This window comes from Saccopteryx leptura, chromosome 8 (assembly GCF_036850995.1).
Source record: "Saccopteryx leptura isolate mSacLep1 chromosome 8, mSacLep1_pri_phased_curated, whole genome shotgun sequence".
NCBI classification, from domain to species: Eukaryota; Metazoa; Chordata; class Mammalia; order Chiroptera; family Emballonuridae; genus Saccopteryx; species Saccopteryx leptura.
In genome coordinates this window covers 80,395,236-80,413,985 of record NC_089510.1, presented here as the reverse complement: position 1 = coordinate 80,413,985, position 18,750 = coordinate 80,395,236, and the positions used below count along the sequence as shown (strand labels likewise).

Here is an 18,750-nt window from a genome sequence, read left to right as displayed (position 1 = left end):
AGTCACGACCTGACCTGAGGTTATGCAGTGGATAAAGCGTCAACTTGGAACACTGAAATCACGGGTTCGAAACCCTGGGCTTGCCTGGTGAAGGCACATAGGGGAGTTAATGCTTCCTGTTCCTCCCCCCTTATCTCTCTCTCTGTCTCTTTCCTCTTTCTAAAAATGAATTAATAAAATCTAAAGATATTTTTTTAAAAAACAAGAAAGACAAATAGTCTATTTGTGTGGTGTCTGGTTGGTTTAGGAACTGACTGGTCTCACCTCCAAGCTCTTTGAGTGAAGGCATTTTTGAGGGAAACAAACTGGTGTACTTTACTTATTTTGGGGCAGACTAACTTTATTCCAAAGAGGCTTGGAAGATTTACTCTCAATACCTTATTTAGCCTAGTCCTACAACTTTTGAAAAGCTTTGATATTTCTGGCTTATGAATAGCGCCATTTCTTGGTTTTTGAGCTCACCTATAAGATTTCTTTTTTACAAGCCAGCATTTATTTTTAATAGGCATATGGGGCAGGAGAGAATAAACACCTGTGCACAAATTCAACATCTGGAGGCTTCAATTTGAATTAATTTTTGCAATATAAACACTCATTTTCAAATTAAAAATCTTGCAAGAGGAACAATAGTCTAACATCATATGTTTACATTAAAATTACTGTAGAGTATAATTAAAATATTAAAGTAGTAATATGGATTAAGTCTAAGAAATACTGTTTTTTATGTTCAGAAATAGTTTCATGAAACCTAGCAACATTACACATTTTTCTCCTCTGAATTTTCAGTGTTAATATTTAAGTGAGACCAAATGTAAAGAAAATGATGATGTTTAAGAATGTTCTAATTATCTGTGAATGTCTATTCTTCAAAGTGTAACTTCAGGCGAGAGTGTCTGATGGTGCAGGCCCAGTGAGGGAGGACTTCACATCCACAGAGCTTGGTGGTGAGGGAAAACATAAAAAATGAATCATTTAGGAACTTGGCTAATTTCATTTACAAGACTCTGTACTTTAGGCTGAGTTAGTAACATTGTATAAGAGTTATTTTTCCTTTTATGATTTATGATAATTATAAAGTATATTTTAACTCATATCATATGGAACCAAGTTTGTTTTTGCTGATATTTTATTGTCAAGTCAGCTCACTGGATTTGAATTCAGATGCATGTATTACAATATAATACTAATCAGACTGATATTTGGAGGTCTAGTTGGGGCTGAATTGATAAAAACAATAGAGTCAAAGAGTCAAAAAATAAAATAGGAAATTGCTAAAATTACTATAGTAGAGTGGCTACTGTTATTCAGTACTAGTTTTCAGTTCAAAGAGCAAACTTTCACTTCACTCAAAGTTGATCAAATTTTTGTTTCTTCCCAAGTCACTTATCTTTTGTTTTTACGGTAGTCAATATTGTCGACTTATATAAGAGAAAATGATGGAATTCTTTCCTTTAGGACCAGATCCTAAGAGAAAACCTTGCATTTGAAGAATCTGAAGTAGTGACCCTCATCATTTGGGGCATTTATTTTATCCAGCTTACCAACATTTTTTTTTTTTTGTATTTTTCTGAAGTTGGAAATAGGGAAGCAGTCAGACAGACTCCTGCATGCGCCCGACCGGGATCCACCCGGCACGCCCACCAGGGGCGATGCTCTGCCCATCTGGGGCTTGGCTCTGTTGTGACCAGAGCCATTCTAGTGCCTGAGGCAGAGGCCATAGAGCCATCCTCAGCGCCCAGGCCAACTTTGCTTCAATGGAGCCTTGGCTGCAGGAGGGGAGGAAAGAGACAGAGAGGAAGGAGAGGGGGAGGGGTGGAGAAGCAGATGGGCACTTCTCCTGTGTGCCCTGGCTGGGAATTGAACCCAGTACTCCTGCACGCCAGGCCATGCTCTACCACTGAGCCAACCGACCAGGGCCTTACCAACATTTTTATTTTCTGCCTGTGTTCTATTGTCTAGCAGTAATTAGCATAACTGTGTAATTATATGGTTTGTTTTGTTGTAATAAATTTCAAAACACTCTATTATTATGGTACTATTTGGATTGTTTATTATATCAGCATAAATATATAAATTGAGTAAAATTATTTGCTTGGTTCACTGCAAACCACAAGTTATTACAGTGTAATCAGCTTCAAAATGTTGCATGACAATAAAACCATTTGATTCTCTTTGTTCAGGCTTGGACTTCAAAAACCTTGTAATTATTTCCTATAGTATATTAGGTACAGCTTTCAGAGAAGCAGTAAATATATTCTGTAACACCATGCAAGGCTATCACATAACTATTTAAATATGCTTTATAATTTCTATCACAACTTGTGGCTTATTTGTAGTTGATAAATTTTGTTAAATTCCAAAATATTTTTCCTTTTGTCAACCTTAAACTCTTCCAGCATACACCATACCAAATTTTCTTAAGAAAATTTCAGATATTTCTATTAAGAAGTTACTATTCTGCATGATGTTTCTTTACTTTGAATTTTTAGTAGGCAACCTAAATTATGCTTTAAACTACTGCTAGTCTATTAAGCAATATTTGTTATAAACCATGCTATCCTATAATCTTATTAACTCCTCTTTTTTCTTCTTCTTCAGGATTTTAAGTAAAGACAGACAAAAGGATGTGGGACTTACATCTGCCTTCTTCTAAGATCTAATTCTACTGCCTGCATTTGTTTTCTGCTTCCTCTCCTCCCGGCTGCCACTGTGTACCCTGTGTGTGCCCTTATTTCTCCCATTCTCCATCCTTGTCTCTCTGCTTCTAGTGAATGAAAAGGGAAAATATGAAATCAGGTTATCAACATTCAGGCCCAGAAGACACAAAAGATTTATTTTATAACTCATTCATCAAAAAAATGTGTTACTAATTAGCAAAACATGACTTAATTGCCTGGCATTACTCTGAAAGAAGAAAAGAAAGCTCCTAGGAATTCAATTGATTCTGTAAAAAAATTTTTTTGTATTATAATTCTGTTTTTCTTATATACCTTTATTTAATTAAGATCAACATTCAAGTGATTATATAACAAGTCTCTGTCAAATTTGTAAAAAACCTTCTTCTTAATACTAAAGCAACTGTGAAAGAAGTTTCTTTTTCATTTATTGCAAGTGCAAAAGTAAGCCTCTCTGGGCCTGGCAGCCCAGGTTAAGGGGCATGCTATTTTCCTTTAATGTTTCTGAAAAGAACTGAATAGAGAGAAGTCCACTGTAGTGCTATCCCTTCTAGACCAGGACATGGTTTCCTCTTATAGGGGAGGGAGCTAGAAATCGTGACTATTCTTAAGATGTTATTTGTATCATACTCTCTGGAACATTGTTTATAAAAACTAGGACAATGACTCTGACACATTCTATTGTAGTAGAGTCATGAAACAGAAGACATATAGGCACAATGTTTTTCTTCTATGTTAGACATTCTTTAGTTGAAGTTATAACCTATTCAGAAATATGAGTGGAGTATAGAATATGTAGAAAAAACATTCAGAATGTAGACATGACATGAATAAAAACTGAAATGTGGAAGAGGACAGTGGTTAAAGGAATGATGAATTGCTCAGTGTGGCTGACATTAATTTTCCTGGGAAGGAGTGGCTAAGAAAAGGAAACCAAAGTTGTGAAAACCTTTACATGCCACAGTATCCTTGCTAGAATGTAAGTAATATCAGATAGTGTTTGTTTATACATCATTCAGCAGGTAATGTGTGGTTATATATTAACTAGCTTTTGCTTTATCTTGATTCTGTGAATAATTACTAAGTAAACATAAGATAAGATAATCATGCAAAAATTAATATTTTTATGTAAAAATCACTAGGGGAATTTAGATATTCAAAAGGTGGTTTCTGACCATTACTTAACTAATACCATCTCTGGGAGCTACTAAGACATAAAATCAAAATATATATATATTTTATTATAAGTGAATGTTTCTTTTAACTATAAAAATTAAACTACTGGGAAAATACTAGCAAATAGAAACTAGAAATACTGTAAATGAATTCCATTATACAACCATTTACAATAGTACCCAGAAATGGAAGGGCAACTTCAACATAAATAACTCTTATAATATAATATTTGTATTTTGTAAAAGAAAAATAACTAATGTTAGTAACCATTTCCAATAAAGTTGAGAATAATAAAATAAGTTTTTAGTATATTAAGATACACACCAAAGCCTCAGCCAGTATTAAGTCTGTAAAGATATTACATAAAAAGGACTAAAGTTAAAAGAGTGTGCCCATTATCATTACTAATAATAAATATACATAGTTTTATAGGTTTTATTAAGGAAATAGGATATGAAAGAAAAATGTATAATGTATATTGGAGTAGAAGACATGAAAGTATGATTATTTGCATCTAACATATTTTTTTCCTAGAAAGTTCAAAGGTATATTATTAATTGACCAGAATAGAATAATATCCATAACATATAAATTCAAAATCATTTTTGTTTCTGCAATCTTTATGTTAAGAAAGCTCAATTTATTTAAAAAAAAAAACAGAAAAGCTAATAATTTAGAAATAAATAAACTTAGTAAGATATGTATAGGTCCTTTAAATAAAAATTTAAAAACCAATTTTATATATTTAAATTCAATCAAATGGCAATAATTATTTAGAGGTTTGAAAAACATAATAAAAAAAACACAAAAACCCCCCAGCACATATGACTATTAAAGAAAATACTGAAAGGAATGATAATACTGAGGACCAAACCAGTTTTACCAGATATTAAAGAATTTACAAAGCACCAACAATTAAAATAGTATGTAACTGGCACAAAAACAGTCAAACTAGTAGAACTTAATAAACCACACAGAATTAGATGTATTGATATTATTGATCAAATAGACAGAAGAAGAATTACAAAACTGGTTGGCTATTTTGAAATTGCAATTTTAATTCATAGTTTCATGAAAGAATTAAATATATTTTTAATCTGCCAAAAATAAAAACTCTAATACAAGTAAAATAGAATATTTTGTGTGTGGTTGTGACAGAGACAGAGAGAGAGAAAAAAAAAACAGAAAAGGGCAGACAGACAGGAAGGGAGAGAGATGAAAAGCATCAATTCTTTGTTGTGACAGCTTCGTTGTTCATTGATTGCTTTCTTATATGTGCCTCGACGGGGGGTGGGGGGGCTACAGTAGAGCGAGTGACCTCTTGCTCAAGCTAGTGACTTGTGCTCAAGCCAGAGCCCTTTGGAATCAAGCCAGCGACCATGGGGTCATGACTATGATTCCATACTCAAGCCAACAACCCTGTGCTCAAATCAAGCCAGGTGAGCCCACACTCAAGCAGGCAACCTCAGCGTTTCAAACCTGGGTCCTCTGCATCCCAGTCCAATACTCTATTCACTGTGCCACTGCCTGGTCAGGCTAAAATAGCATATTTTCTTATTAAATTACCAATTAAATGCAATATAATACACCAGTGATAGTTACATTGCACACATTTCTAAAAGGAATATAAATTCATATGCATTTTAGAAAACTGTTATACAATGTATATCAAAAACCTTAAAATTGTATATTAGTATTAACCAGAGACTTCTGATAATCTAAAAAAAGTCCTAATACAGAAATATATTTTATATAAGACAGTATTATTTTTATACCACAGAATTATAAGAAATATAATCTAAATATTATGTACTAAATGCTTTTAAATAAGTTAAAATATTGTAAATTAAGCTGAAAGAAATATGGATAAATTTCAGCAGATGACATCTGTGGGGAATCTTTGGCAATTTTTACATTGCATAATATTATTGTATGTGCGTAAATTAAAAATTGTATATTACTTTTAATCTCAATAAAAATATTACTAAAACTGTAGAAAAATTAAAATGTAATAATACTTTATTTTTTAATCAAGTGAGAGGCAGTGAGGTGGAGCAGCAGACTCCCGCATTTGCCCCGACCGGGATCCACCCAGCAACCCCCATTGGGGCGATGTTCTGCCTATCTGGGGCTGCTGCTCTGTTGCTTGGCATCCAAGCTATCTTGGTACCAGAGGTGAGGGCATGGAGCCACCCTTAGCACCCTGGGCCAACCTGCTCATTTGAGCCATGGCTGTGGGAGGAGAAGGGGGGTGAGGTGGAGAAGCAGATGGTGGCTATTCCTGTGTGCCCTGACTAGGAATCGAACCTGGGACTGATGCTCTACCACTGAGCCAATTGGCCAGGGCCTTAGAAATATACTTTCAGTTTAGAGAAGGGGTAAGGTGGCTAAAGAAATACCTGTTAAAACCAGATATATTATAAAAAGTGATTAGCAAAAGAAAAATAAACTAAAAATAAATTTTGTATACTGAGAATGTTAAGAGGTAGAAGATAACCAAATGACTAAAATATTTAATGTATATTATGAAAGGTTTACTATATATAAAAATTAACCATATCTAAAAAATATCAGTGAAAAATTTGGCAAGTGCCCCAACTAATAAATAAAGTCCATGAAAAGATGATTCACAAAGAGGAAGATACAGGCAGGGGGAAAAAAGCATATGAATCTCTTCAACTTGGTTTGCAATCAAACAAATACAAATTACTATAGAAAGAATGTGTCTTTTTAAATATAAATGAGCAAAAAGTATAAAACTCAATACTGGCAAGAATTTGTGGGCATACATTGCTCATGAAGTGTAGCCAGGAGAATCTTTTGCTAGCATTTTGGAATCTATATTAATGACCTAAATATCTGGTATATTGTGACTCAATATTTTCACTATGAGAATCTTGATCTTTATATCCCTACGGTATTGTGAAGCTTTGTGATATATGGTATGGGAGAGAAAAAATTATTTTCCTTTAGCCCTTCTAAATTCTTCTAGCTGGGTTAATAATCAAATCAATATGAGACAGATTAACAGGAGAAAATAGCCAAATTTATTCTGAATGTACATGTAGGAATTCCATGAGAATAATGGAAGTGGGGGCCAGACGCAGGCAGTTAAGAGTCATGCCATCTTGAGCTGAGGAAATGGAGATGTGGTGGTTTGGGACTGCAGAATGAAGGAAGACACTTCCCATGGAGATAGGAAGCAAATATTTGATAGTCTCTCTTTAAAAGCAGCACACTGACGCCTGACCTGCGGCGGCTCAGTGGATACAGCAGCGACCAGCAATGCTCGGGTTTGGGGTTCAGATCTCGGGGCTGCCTGGCCAAGGCACACACAGGAAGCAACTTCCCCCCTTTTCACTCTTCCTTTTTCTAAAATAAATAAATAAAACCTTTCTTAAAAATGGTACACAAAGAAAACTTTTATCAAATAAACCTTGCTGGGTTCCTCTCTATCGTACTCAGTTAACTCATAGTTACCTATGATGATATCTGCCTTCCTATCTCAGGTTCTCTATCTAAATTCTTTTATGCAGTAAGGAAAAAGATCAAAGGTTTCTCCTGAGTTTTTTGTCTCCTAAAAATATTCAGCTTGGGTGAAAAAGGTGAAGGAATTAAGGGGGAAGAAAACTCATAGACACGTGTAACAGTATGGGGGTGAGGAAAGGGGAAGGGGTAGGGGAAGGTGGGCAAGGGGTGATGAGACTTGACTTCGGATGGTGAAAACACAATACAATATACAGATGATGTGTTATAGAATTGTATGCCAGAAACCTATATAATTTTTTAACTAGTGTTATCCCAAAAATTGAATAAAAAAATTAAAAATATTTTTAAGTATCAGTAGATTGAATTATTCAATCAAAAGGCATAACGAATTTTAAAAAGACTCAGTTGTGTGCTGCTTACAACACACTTACAAAGTAAGGGTTAAAGTAAAAAGATGAAAAAGATATTTCATGGAAATGCAAACCAAAAGAGAACAGTGTGGATATACCTTCAGCAGACATAATAGACCTTAAGTCAAAAACTGTAACAAGACACAAAGAAAGCCATTATGTAGTGATAAAAGGGTTAATTCATCAAGAGAATATAGCAATCATAAGGATATATGCACCCAAAATTGGAGCAACTGCTATATTAAGCAAATACTAATAGCTCTGGTGGGAAAAATAGATGACGATACAATAATAGTAGAAGACTTTAATGCTCCACTTTCAACAACAGATAGATCATCCAGACAGAAAATCAATAAGGAAACATTGGACTTGAAATATACTTTAGATCAAATGGATCTAGCAGATTTATACCAAGCGTTTCTTCTAACAGCAGAAGAATAAATATTCTTATGCACACATAGTACATTCTCCAAGATAGATCCTGTGATAGGCCACAAAACAAGTCATAGCAAATTTAATATTATTAAAATCATACAAGCATTCTTCCTGACCACATGGTATGAAACTAGTAATAGGAAAAAGGAAAATTCAGAAAAATGTGAAACTTAACATATTCTTGAACAACCTTCTTTATATTGTTCTCAACAATGATTTTCTTTTGATATGACATCAAAGCATAAGCAACTGAAGCAAAACTAAACAAGTGTGACTACATCAAACTAAAAAGTTCAGTACAGCAAACAAATCAACACAATGAAAAGACACAAAATGGGAGAAAAAATTTGCAAATCATATGCATGATAAGGAGTTGATATCCAAAATATATAAAATTTCATACAAACCGAATAAGATGATTAAATAATGGACCAATGGACAGAGTACCTGAATAAACACTTTCCCCGAAACAGCACACAAATGACCAACATGAAAAGGTGTTCAATTGACACATCATCAGGGAAATGGAAATAAAACCATAATGAGGTTTCCCTTCACACCTGTTTGAATGGTTGTTATAAAAAAATTTAAAAAAAAATGAAAAAAAGTGTTAATAAGGATGTAAAGAAAAGGGAATCCTTGTACATTATTGGTATGAATGTAAATTGGTAAAGCCACTATGGAAAACAGTATGGTATTCCTCAAAAAACAAACAAACAAAAAACCAACAAAAAAATAAAACACCATACAATCCTCCCCCCTCAAAGAAAACAGAAACAAAATAATATCCAGCTTAAAATAATCAATATCTCAATAACTGCTTCCCCTTAATGTTCATTATTATGTTATATCTGAGAGTGAAAACATGAAGATGGATAATTAGGTCAAAATTCATTCACTTTTTACTTGCTGAAATATTACATACGTAATCATTAAAGTGGCCAAGAAATAAACACTCACATGCCTATACATATGTGTGTATACATATTACATATGTACATATACATATGTGCGTATACAGAAGTTGGCAAAAGTAGATTTATAGTTGTGAGTATGTGAAACAGTGTATTCTTGTACTATTATTTTTTTATTATTGTATTATCTTTCATATGAACAACTGTACACCTATTTTGCCCCACTCTGTGTGTACATGTTATTTACATTCATATATATAAACATCTATATACATATATTTGATTATGTTAAGTGTAAACAACAAGATTCAAATTGAATATGTACTTTATACTCATAAACATTAAATATGTGAAGGCAAGACTAGAAGAAATTAAATTTGAAAATATTACTTATTACGTACACAAAATGTGTCCAGAAGAAATTTATTTATTTTTTATTTATTTATTCAATGAAAGGAGTGGAGGCAGAGAGAAAGACTGACTCATACACTCTGACTGGGATTTACCTGGCAAGCCCACTAGGGCAGGGGTCAGGAACCTATGGCTCACGAGCCAGTTGTGGCTCTTTTGATGGCTGCATCTGGCTCGCAGACAAATCTTTAATAAAAAAATAATAACGTTAAAAATATAAAACATTCTCATGTATTACAATTCATTCATTTCCTACCGCTCATGTTCATGGTTGTGGGTGGCTGGAGCCAATCACAGCTGTCCTCCGGGACAATACCAAATTTTTATTGGATAATGCGTAACGTACATGGGTCACTGTATGGCTCTCATGGAATTACATTTTAAAATATGTGGCGTTCATGGCTCTCTCAGCCAAAAAGCTTCCCAACCCCTGCACTAGGGGGAGATGGTCTTCCCATCTGGGGCATTGCTCCATTGCTCAGCAACAAAGCTCTTCTTAGAGCCTGAGGTAAAGGACATGGAGTCATCCTCAGAGCCCAGGGCCAACTCACTCCAATTGAGCCATGGCTGCAGGAGAAGAGAGAGAGAAAGTGAGAGAAGTGAGAGTGGGAGGGGTGGAGAAGCAGATGGTCATTCTTTCTGTGTGCCCTGACCAGGAATCAAACCCAGGACATTCACATGCCAGAACAATGCTCTACCACTGAGCCTACTGACCAGGGTTGAAATGCTATTTTTTTGTTCTTTCTGAAATTTTTTGATCTGGTTATATGATAAATTCTAGATAAATTTAATAAAGACCAAAGGGAATAAAGGAAGAAAGGAGGGAAGGAAAGAAAGAAGAAAGTAGGTTGGAAGGGAGGAAGGAAGGAAGGAAGGAAGGAAGGAAGGAAGGAAGGAAGGAAGGAAGGAAGGAAGGAAGGAAGGAAGGAAGGAGGGAGGGAAGGAGGGAGGGAGGGAGGGAGGGAGGGAGGGAGGGAAAGAAGGAAAGAAGGGAGGAAGGGAAAGTTATAATGTTTTACTCTAGTAAACAGAGCTTTTATTAGATTAAGTGAATTTATGATGCCACACTAATGAATAGCTTGATAAAGGTAGAGAGGGATGTCTGATAGTTGACTATACTCTAAAATGCAACATTAAAATTACTCCACATTTTCACCTGAAAGAAAAAATTTGGTCCCATGTTTTCCCCCCTTGTATTTATAATCAAGGTTGCTTTGCCTCTATGATAGAGCAGCAGAGCTCTAAGATTAAAAAATATACAGGCACCAAGGATATCAAAAAACTTTGAAAAAAATTTAGTGACTTGTGTGTTATTCCACATCTTTATTTTGTTTGTTTTCTGATACTATCCAGAACTGTAAGTCCAATAATCTTTCCTAACTTTTCATTTCTGAGCTAACCCTCCCAAATGAGTTAAGTTTCTTTGACAGCTGCCCAAGTCTATGGTTCTTGAGCCTATAGAAAGTTAGCACTCAAATCTCGTTTATAATTTAGGGACAAGGTAAGATTATATACTCAGAATTTAATATAAGGCTTTTTTGCTTACCACTGCCCCTCAGTGTTTTTAAACACATCAAAATTATGGGCTTTTGTATACAGAAGTGTATAACTCAAGACCATGTCTAAAAATTGTCTTGTGAGTCTCTCAGGAATGGAGTATATTTTCATATCTAGAAAGTAAATATATCACTCACAGGGTTAACATTTTTAAAAAGTTCAGCAAGATTTTAAAAACAATTTGAAAAGCATACTGATACATTTCAAAAGACTAATGTTACTGGTCTAGTAAACGCAGTGTGTTTCTTGACTGATATAAATATGCACATTATGTATCTATAGTTTTAGACATAAATATAGATATAGATCATGTCCTTATTAGTTTATAACTTGGAACAAATTTTTAAATTTCATGTTTCTCAGCTTTCTCATCTGCAAATTAGGAATGATAAGAGTATAACTATATTAAAAGTATTTAATGAGATAGTACATTAAAATTCATAAAAAATTTCTAAGAAATAAAAGGGCTATGTAAATATCAGCTATCATTATCATTACTATATTTTTTGATTGCTAAGATATGTTGACTTTTCTTACTAAAACCTTGCATTAAGGAAGTTTGTTACATCATCATCTAAAAGCATTCCTTGGGATAGAGTAATGCATTTGAATGGAAATAATAAATTATAGTTCAATTGGAAAAATATCATATTATTTAGATCTTAAGTCAGAAAAATAAGTGTATTGTCCATGGTTATAGAGTTAGTAAATGGCATATCTGGGACTTATGTTCTAATTTAAGCATTTTTCCCAGATACTCAATTGTGACTTATTAACCTAAATTTACTATTTAATTAATGATTTAAAATATAATTTCACAAAAATAAAATTCAAAATAATTTTGGAAGCAGAGAGTGGTACACATAGAGACACTTGGTTACTTGAATGTTTTCATTTAAAATCAGCATATCCGACTGTGTTACAAGTGTCAAACCAATTTGATAAAAATTTTATTTTTTTAAATCTATGAACTTATGCCTGACACATGGCCAATGGCTATGTTCATTCTGAAAATATAGATTATTGAATCATATTTCAGAGGGAATTGATCATGTTCAGACCAATGAAGTGGCAAGTAATTAATCTAATATGTATCAGGAAATGCAATTTTAGATAATAGGGAAAAATTTTCAACCATACTCAAAATGTGCATATGATGAATTATCTGAGATATAGTGCTTCAGGAAGCTTCCGAGAAATACACGAGCTCTGTGTGTAGACCTAATTAGGAGGCCTAGTGGGTCCTATCGAAATGACACAAAGGTCACCAGCAATCAAATGGACTTCGGAATATGTTTTATAATGGCTGGGTTCTTTGACATCTTCTTCAAATGTGGACATAAACTGCCTTCAGGCAGACTGTTTTTGAGAACACTGCTTTGATCTAAAACCAAATGGCATCATCTCTTCCAAGTCTAATTTTAGGCCTTGAGGTCTTCTGGAGAAAAATTTGAGTTTGTCAAGTAGACCCTGGCCAGCAGCGAAGTCCATGGCCTGCTTGGCACACACAGTTTCAGGAAGGTCCGACAGGCTGAATGCCAGAGATACAGGTGGCAGTAAACATAATGTTATATACTAGCATTGATTTAAATCTTAGTGACATTTTGACTGATTTATTTTCTAGAGTAAAGTAGAAGTTCTTTTATTTAATTATTTTAAGACTGACACTTGTTGATTTATTGAAAGAGTCATTTTAAGTGAGAAACCTTAAAAAGGATACATATATATCCAAATTTTGTATCTATCTGTCAATCTATCTATATGAGTCAATACACATTTATTCACTAATATTGTGGATCCATTGATTAAATTTTCACACATCCCATCTTCCTTGCATCAATCACATTCATATGATTTGCAGTTTTGTTAATTTCATACTAGAACATATCTCAAGAAAATTATTAAACAATCTGAATAAAAAATGTTTCTGTTTCTCCTTTCCCTCCTCTCCTTTCATTCCCGGGGTATCAGGAATGCTTTCTACTGCAAATAGCCAAAAGAATCCTTCTTATGTCTTACATAAATTCCTTTCTTTCCTTTATCTCTCCCTCTCTCCATCTTTCCTGTCCCTCTCCCTCCCTCCCTCCCCCATCCTTCCCTCCCTTCATTCCTCCCTTCCTCCCTTTTCTTCCTCCCTTTTCTTCCTCCCTCCCTCTCTCTCTCCCTCCCTCTCTCCCTCTTTTCTTTCTTTCTTTCTTTCTTTCTTTCTTTCTTTCTTTCTTTCTTTCTTTCTTTCTTTCTTTCTTTCTTTCTTTCTTTCTTTCTCTCTTTCTCCTCCCTCCCTCCCTTCCTTCCTCCCTCCCTCCCTCCCTCCCTCCCTCCCTCCCTCCTTCCCTTCTTCCTTCCTTCCTCCTTCCTTCCTTCCTCTTCCTTCCTTCCTTCCTTCCTTCCTTCCTTCCTTCCTTCCTTCCTTCCTTCCTTCCTTCCTCCTTCCTTCCTTCCTCCTTCCCTTCCCTTCCCTTCCATTCCCTTCCCTTCCCTTCCCTACCCTTCCCTTCCCTTCCCTTCCCTTCCCTTCTTCTTCCTTCCTTTGTCTCAATAAAGAAGATCTGGAGGTCTGATAGGTGCCATTAGGGTAGAAATATTCTCTCTAAAATTCTCTTGGCCATTTCATTTATAGTCACAAATGTTTGCCACAAGTTCAAACATTGTAATTATGTTCTAGGGACATCTACCCTCTTTATGAGAATAGCAAAATTTCTTACCTTTCACCAATAAATGAATGTTGTGTCTCAATGGCCAGAACTGTGTCAGATGTTTATATCAATTTGCTAATATTTCAGCTGACCTCATCCCTATAGTGAAATTTTAGAAGGGTCTGGGAATGGGTGTGAATTAGCAAAGCAACACTATCTGCTAATGCTATTTTTTATTAATATGTTTTTACTGAGTCATCGAGTGAGATCTCTAACTAATAGCTAGTAAGGAACAGAAGTCCTCAGTCCAATAGCTTGCAAAGTACTGAATCTTGCTAGAAAGCATGTGGGTGGGCTTGGACACAGAACCAACCCCAGTCATGCTTCAGAGAAGATCACAGCCCCAAATACCAACCAGACTTGTAACCTCATAAGGGACCTTGAACCAGAAACCCCCAGCTAAGCCATACTCTGATTCTTAACACACAGAGATAATATGATATGTTTGGTGTTTTAAGTTGCTAAATTTTAGAGTAATTTGTTTTGCAATAATAGTAAACAATACAGAATTTGAGAACTTCATTAATCACTTATCTCAAATTCTAGTATCATGATTTTGTTGCTTTCTTTGTGATGTTTTGTCTTTTTTCTTAAATAATTTTGTTTGAGTTACTATTGGGGAGTTTTTATTTAAAATTTTTATGAATCCTTTTTTAAAATTGAGTGGTATTAAGATAAATATTTTACAGAAATAACTCGTAATTCTTTGTGCCTAGCAAGTATAGTCCTCATCTAGACAATTTTTATCACTCAATCTGAATAACTGGAAACTTATTTACTATTTATTTGACAATTTATGATATTTTGTTTCAGCATAATTACCTTTCTAGTGCATAAGAATGAAACCTTAGTATCACAGAACACTAGCACTGGAATAGATTATAAATGTTCTGGACATCAGCACATTTATTTCATAGATGAGTAATTTAAACTCTTTAAAATGAAACAAAACATAAACAATGAAGTGACTTACCTAAGAAGAAACTATTGGTTGTACTGAGATCTGATGACTTTTTTCTAATGTACCTTTGATTATTTGACCATATACTTATTGGATGGTAGAAAGAGATGCTGAAAAGCCTTTTGGGAAACGAGATATCTAGTATGTGACTTGAACCTTGTCATGTGTAGCTTCCAAAACGGGCTAGCCCATTTGTACTAACATTTCAGAAATGTTCTCAAAATTTCCCACAGTTCTGTCTGCTAAGGAGGCCCCCCTTTCTCTCGTTGTATATATATATACACGTATACAGTTACCTATGAATATTACTCACTGCTAAATATTTAACCTAGTGCTTGCCTTTTCTATGATGGCATCTATGAATATATTGTACTATTGGTCTTCAAAAGCAAAACATTAATAGTGTTAATAGCATAAATAAAATTGCATTTTGGATATGTTGTATAGAATGTGCTTCAATTTATTCTTAGGTGAACAAAATAAAAGGAAGATTGATAGGGGGCACTATTCTAATAGAAAACTCCCTGTATAAAGAGCCAGGCCTTTCGCAGTTGACCAAGACTCTGAGAACACTATTTGACATCACAGTGTTACTATGAATGAAAGCTTAATGGTATGTGTAAGAGAGTGTTTTAAATAGTATTAACTGTTTTCCCAGCACTGGGTAATATATGTCTCATTTACACCAATTATCTCTTTTAAAAAGACAGAAGTAGGGTTTGGTTTGGTCTGAAACAAATGAATTTTCTCTATCATCCTTTCATTTTGCAACCATTGACCACTTCTTTTGCTAGTTTTATGTAAGTTCATGAAAGGTTCTGGAATATCTTTCTAGTTTACCTGGAGGAGGAGTTAAAATCATCCCTTGCCATGTCGCAGTTCACTTATCGCAGTCTTACTATATCGCAGATTTTGAAATTGTATATATCTGATTTAGTCTTGCAGATTTTTCACTATATGGTGGGATTTTGTAGTATATAGGTATTTTTATATATTTATTATTTTAATTACTTTTGTGGTAAAATAAGCAAAATAAGTGTGGGAAAGGTTTATGCATGTGGGGAGGGTTTATAAACCCTTAATATATATATATAATAAAATAAATGTAAGGTCACTACTTCGCGGATTTTTGCCTATTGCGGTGGTTCGGGAACTAACCCCCACGACAGCGGAGGAACCACTGTATTACTCAAATAAATGCCAGAGAGTCAAGGATTTGCTTCCCATCACCATGCACCATTATAGGCATTACTCTCATTTTTTGTTTAAAGAGACTTCCCCCAAGCCCCAAGGTCTAAATTAATCAAAGTAGTTTTAGAGCTCAAGGACATAATAAGTCACTGCAGAAAAGTAGGACAAAAGAAATTAGGCATGCCAGATAAACAATTCAGACTAGCCACCCAGCCAGGCAGTATCTTTGAAATGTCAGTGCTGTGTAAAAAACATTTTGGAAGCCATCTATCAACCATGGCTCAAGGAACAGGTGGGTGGCTATAGAATGTCTTTTTTTCACTAAGCCTTGGAAAATTACTTTCAAAGTGAGCTGTATCTGAGGAAACTTATGCAAGTAATATATCTGAGGATCTGAAAAAGAAAGAGAGATGGAGGAGAAATTTCTAGTAAGATCATAGTAGCTACCAGAAAAGTAAGCCCTGGTTTTTGTAAATGGTGGAGTCTGAAGTTAACTTAAAATTCCCTATATTTCTTTTACTTTTGTGTTATAATTTGAACTATTTACTAAAACCAGCAAGATTTGAACCTGGTTTTCTAATGTTTTTATTTAATAATGGAACAAGGTTAAAAATATGTATGTCTCTTTTGATCATGACAACCAATTCATAATCTTATGGCAGCATCCATTTATTTCAAAATAAAATGTAACACAAAAACCTCTGGTTGTCAAGAATAGAGGAATCACAAAAAGAAATGGCCACAGCAACCTTCAAGGATACAGGAAAGCTTTGTAGAAAAGCCTACAATAAACCAGTTTCCTTAGAGTGGACGCTGTCCTCAGTTTACACTTACTCTTAAAAAAAAGTCTGCTTAGCCTTTAGCTGCTTCAGCCTAACTAAATTAACAATAGCTAACACATAGAAGTAACAATATTAATATTATTTAGCATTTATAAAACACTCTCTATTTACCAGGCACTCATGCTAAGTCATGATCAGATATTTATTTAATTTTTAAAACAGTGCTTTGAGGCAGATACTTGTATTATTCTTCTGAGAAATATTACCCAACCTGAATAATGCCCTTCATCATCCCCTTTCCACAGAGATTTTTAATATTGCTGAAAATGAAACCTATTGATTAAATGGTAGCTCAGAGCACAGGTTATGGGGACACCTAAGTGGTTTCGAATACTAGTTCTATTACTTCCTAACTGTGAAACCTTCAGTAATTGATTTACCCTGACATTTGAGTTTCACACTAAGAAAATGAAAATTATAAAAAGATAATTCTATGAAGAGAGAACATGTAGAATGGCCTAGAAGAAAACAATACAGAGTGTTACCTCAATAGATGTCAGCTTTATTGATTAGTTAGTTGACCCTTCTTCAAGATTTACAAGCAAGAAATGCACAATTTTAAATCATTTGGTTATTTTAAGTGAGCAAGTTAATTAGAAGATTAAAAGAATAAAAACACATTTTCTGCCTATAAATATGTAATTAGGTGGAAATAATCACATATAGAATGTATCATAATATTAGCAATACATTATTCAATACATACTTCAAATAAAGTAATAACATTTTATTTAATTGGGTTAATCAGGGAAGATTTTCATCAGGAGAATTTTTTAGAGAATCGTTTTAAAGAAAACTTTAAGTAAAACATGCTAATTCTCACAAATTAGGAAAATACAAAAAAGTATGAAGATTAAAGTAAAAATTACACATAAATTGGTAACACAGATTTTTAGAATGTATATAGGCCCTGGTTGGTCAGCTCAATGGTAGGGTGTCCACTTGGCATGTGGAAGTCCTAGGTTCAATTCTTGGTCAGGGCACAAAGAAGAAACAACCATCCGTTTCTCCACTACTTCTCCTCTTCTGTCTCTATCTCTCCCTACCCCTCCCTCATCCATGGCTCATTGAGGCAAGTTGTCCCTGGGTGCTGAGGATGGCACTATGGCTCTGCCTCAGGTGCTATAATAGCTCAGTTGCCGAGCAACAGAGCAACAAACCCAGATGGGCAGAACATCACCCTATAAAGGGCTTGCTGAGTGGATTCTGGTCAGGGCACATTCAGGAGTCTTTCTCCCTGCATCCCGGCCTCTTAATAAAATATATATATATATATATATATATATATATATATATATATATATATATATATATATATATATTAATATTTTGGCATGGTCTTTGTAGGTTTGTACAGCATATATTTTAAAATAATATTTGCTCATTCTTATATAGAAATTTATTATTTTTCTCATTCAACATTATTTTATAAAATGTTTGACAGATTATTATGTATGGTTTTTATGAGTGAACTAGTGATGAGGAATAGGAATTTCCTGGCTTTGGGTTAGGGACTGAAGGATAAACAACAAAGATAATAAAATAACCAATAAGTTTTATTCACTGAGGGATGGGTAATATATTTGGTTTACAAAGATCAGGAAATAAAATTCCACATTCAGAGGTGGAATTAACATCTAGCACCGCAGTGCAGGCAGGACGGCACTCTTTGGGGCAGTGGAGAGCGTATGAGAACCTCGGTTCACACTTCATTCATTATTCAACACCTCAGCAATATCAGGTTGCTAGTCAGTTCACCTCTGACACGTGGTTTGACCCTCCCCTTGCCGCCTTCTTTTTTTTTAATATTTAAAATGAGATATATGAAAGATAGGTCCAAAATCAATAATTCCATTCTAAGCCAAACCTGCCCCAGAGCCATGTGTAGAGCAGAGGAGACCGGGCTTTGAGTTCTTTTACGAGACTGGAAAGCTTCGGGCAAAGGAAGCGCTGTGGAATAGGAGCCGTCAGGGCTGCCCCGGCACCTGCTCAC

General features: G+C 34.6%; 1 protein-coding gene across 4 annotated transcripts in view; it reads left to right on the top strand.

The window, feature by feature from the left end:
* Positions 1-18,750, top strand: part of NAALADL2 (N-acetylated alpha-linked acidic dipeptidase like 2) — a 1,156,801-nt gene that overhangs the window by 140,716 nt on the left and 997,335 nt on the right. The window contains exon 1 of one of the 4 annotated variants that reach the window (XM_066347119.1): positions 16,127-16,207. The exons of the other annotated variants lie outside the window; for them this stretch is intronic. Coding sequence (XP_066203216.1) covers positions 16,147-16,207 — 61 coding nt within the window. The 5' untranslated portion in view covers positions 16,127-16,146. Of the gene's footprint in view, positions 1-16,126; positions 16,208-18,750 lie in introns of those variants that run through there. 4 annotated transcript variants of the gene reach the window in all.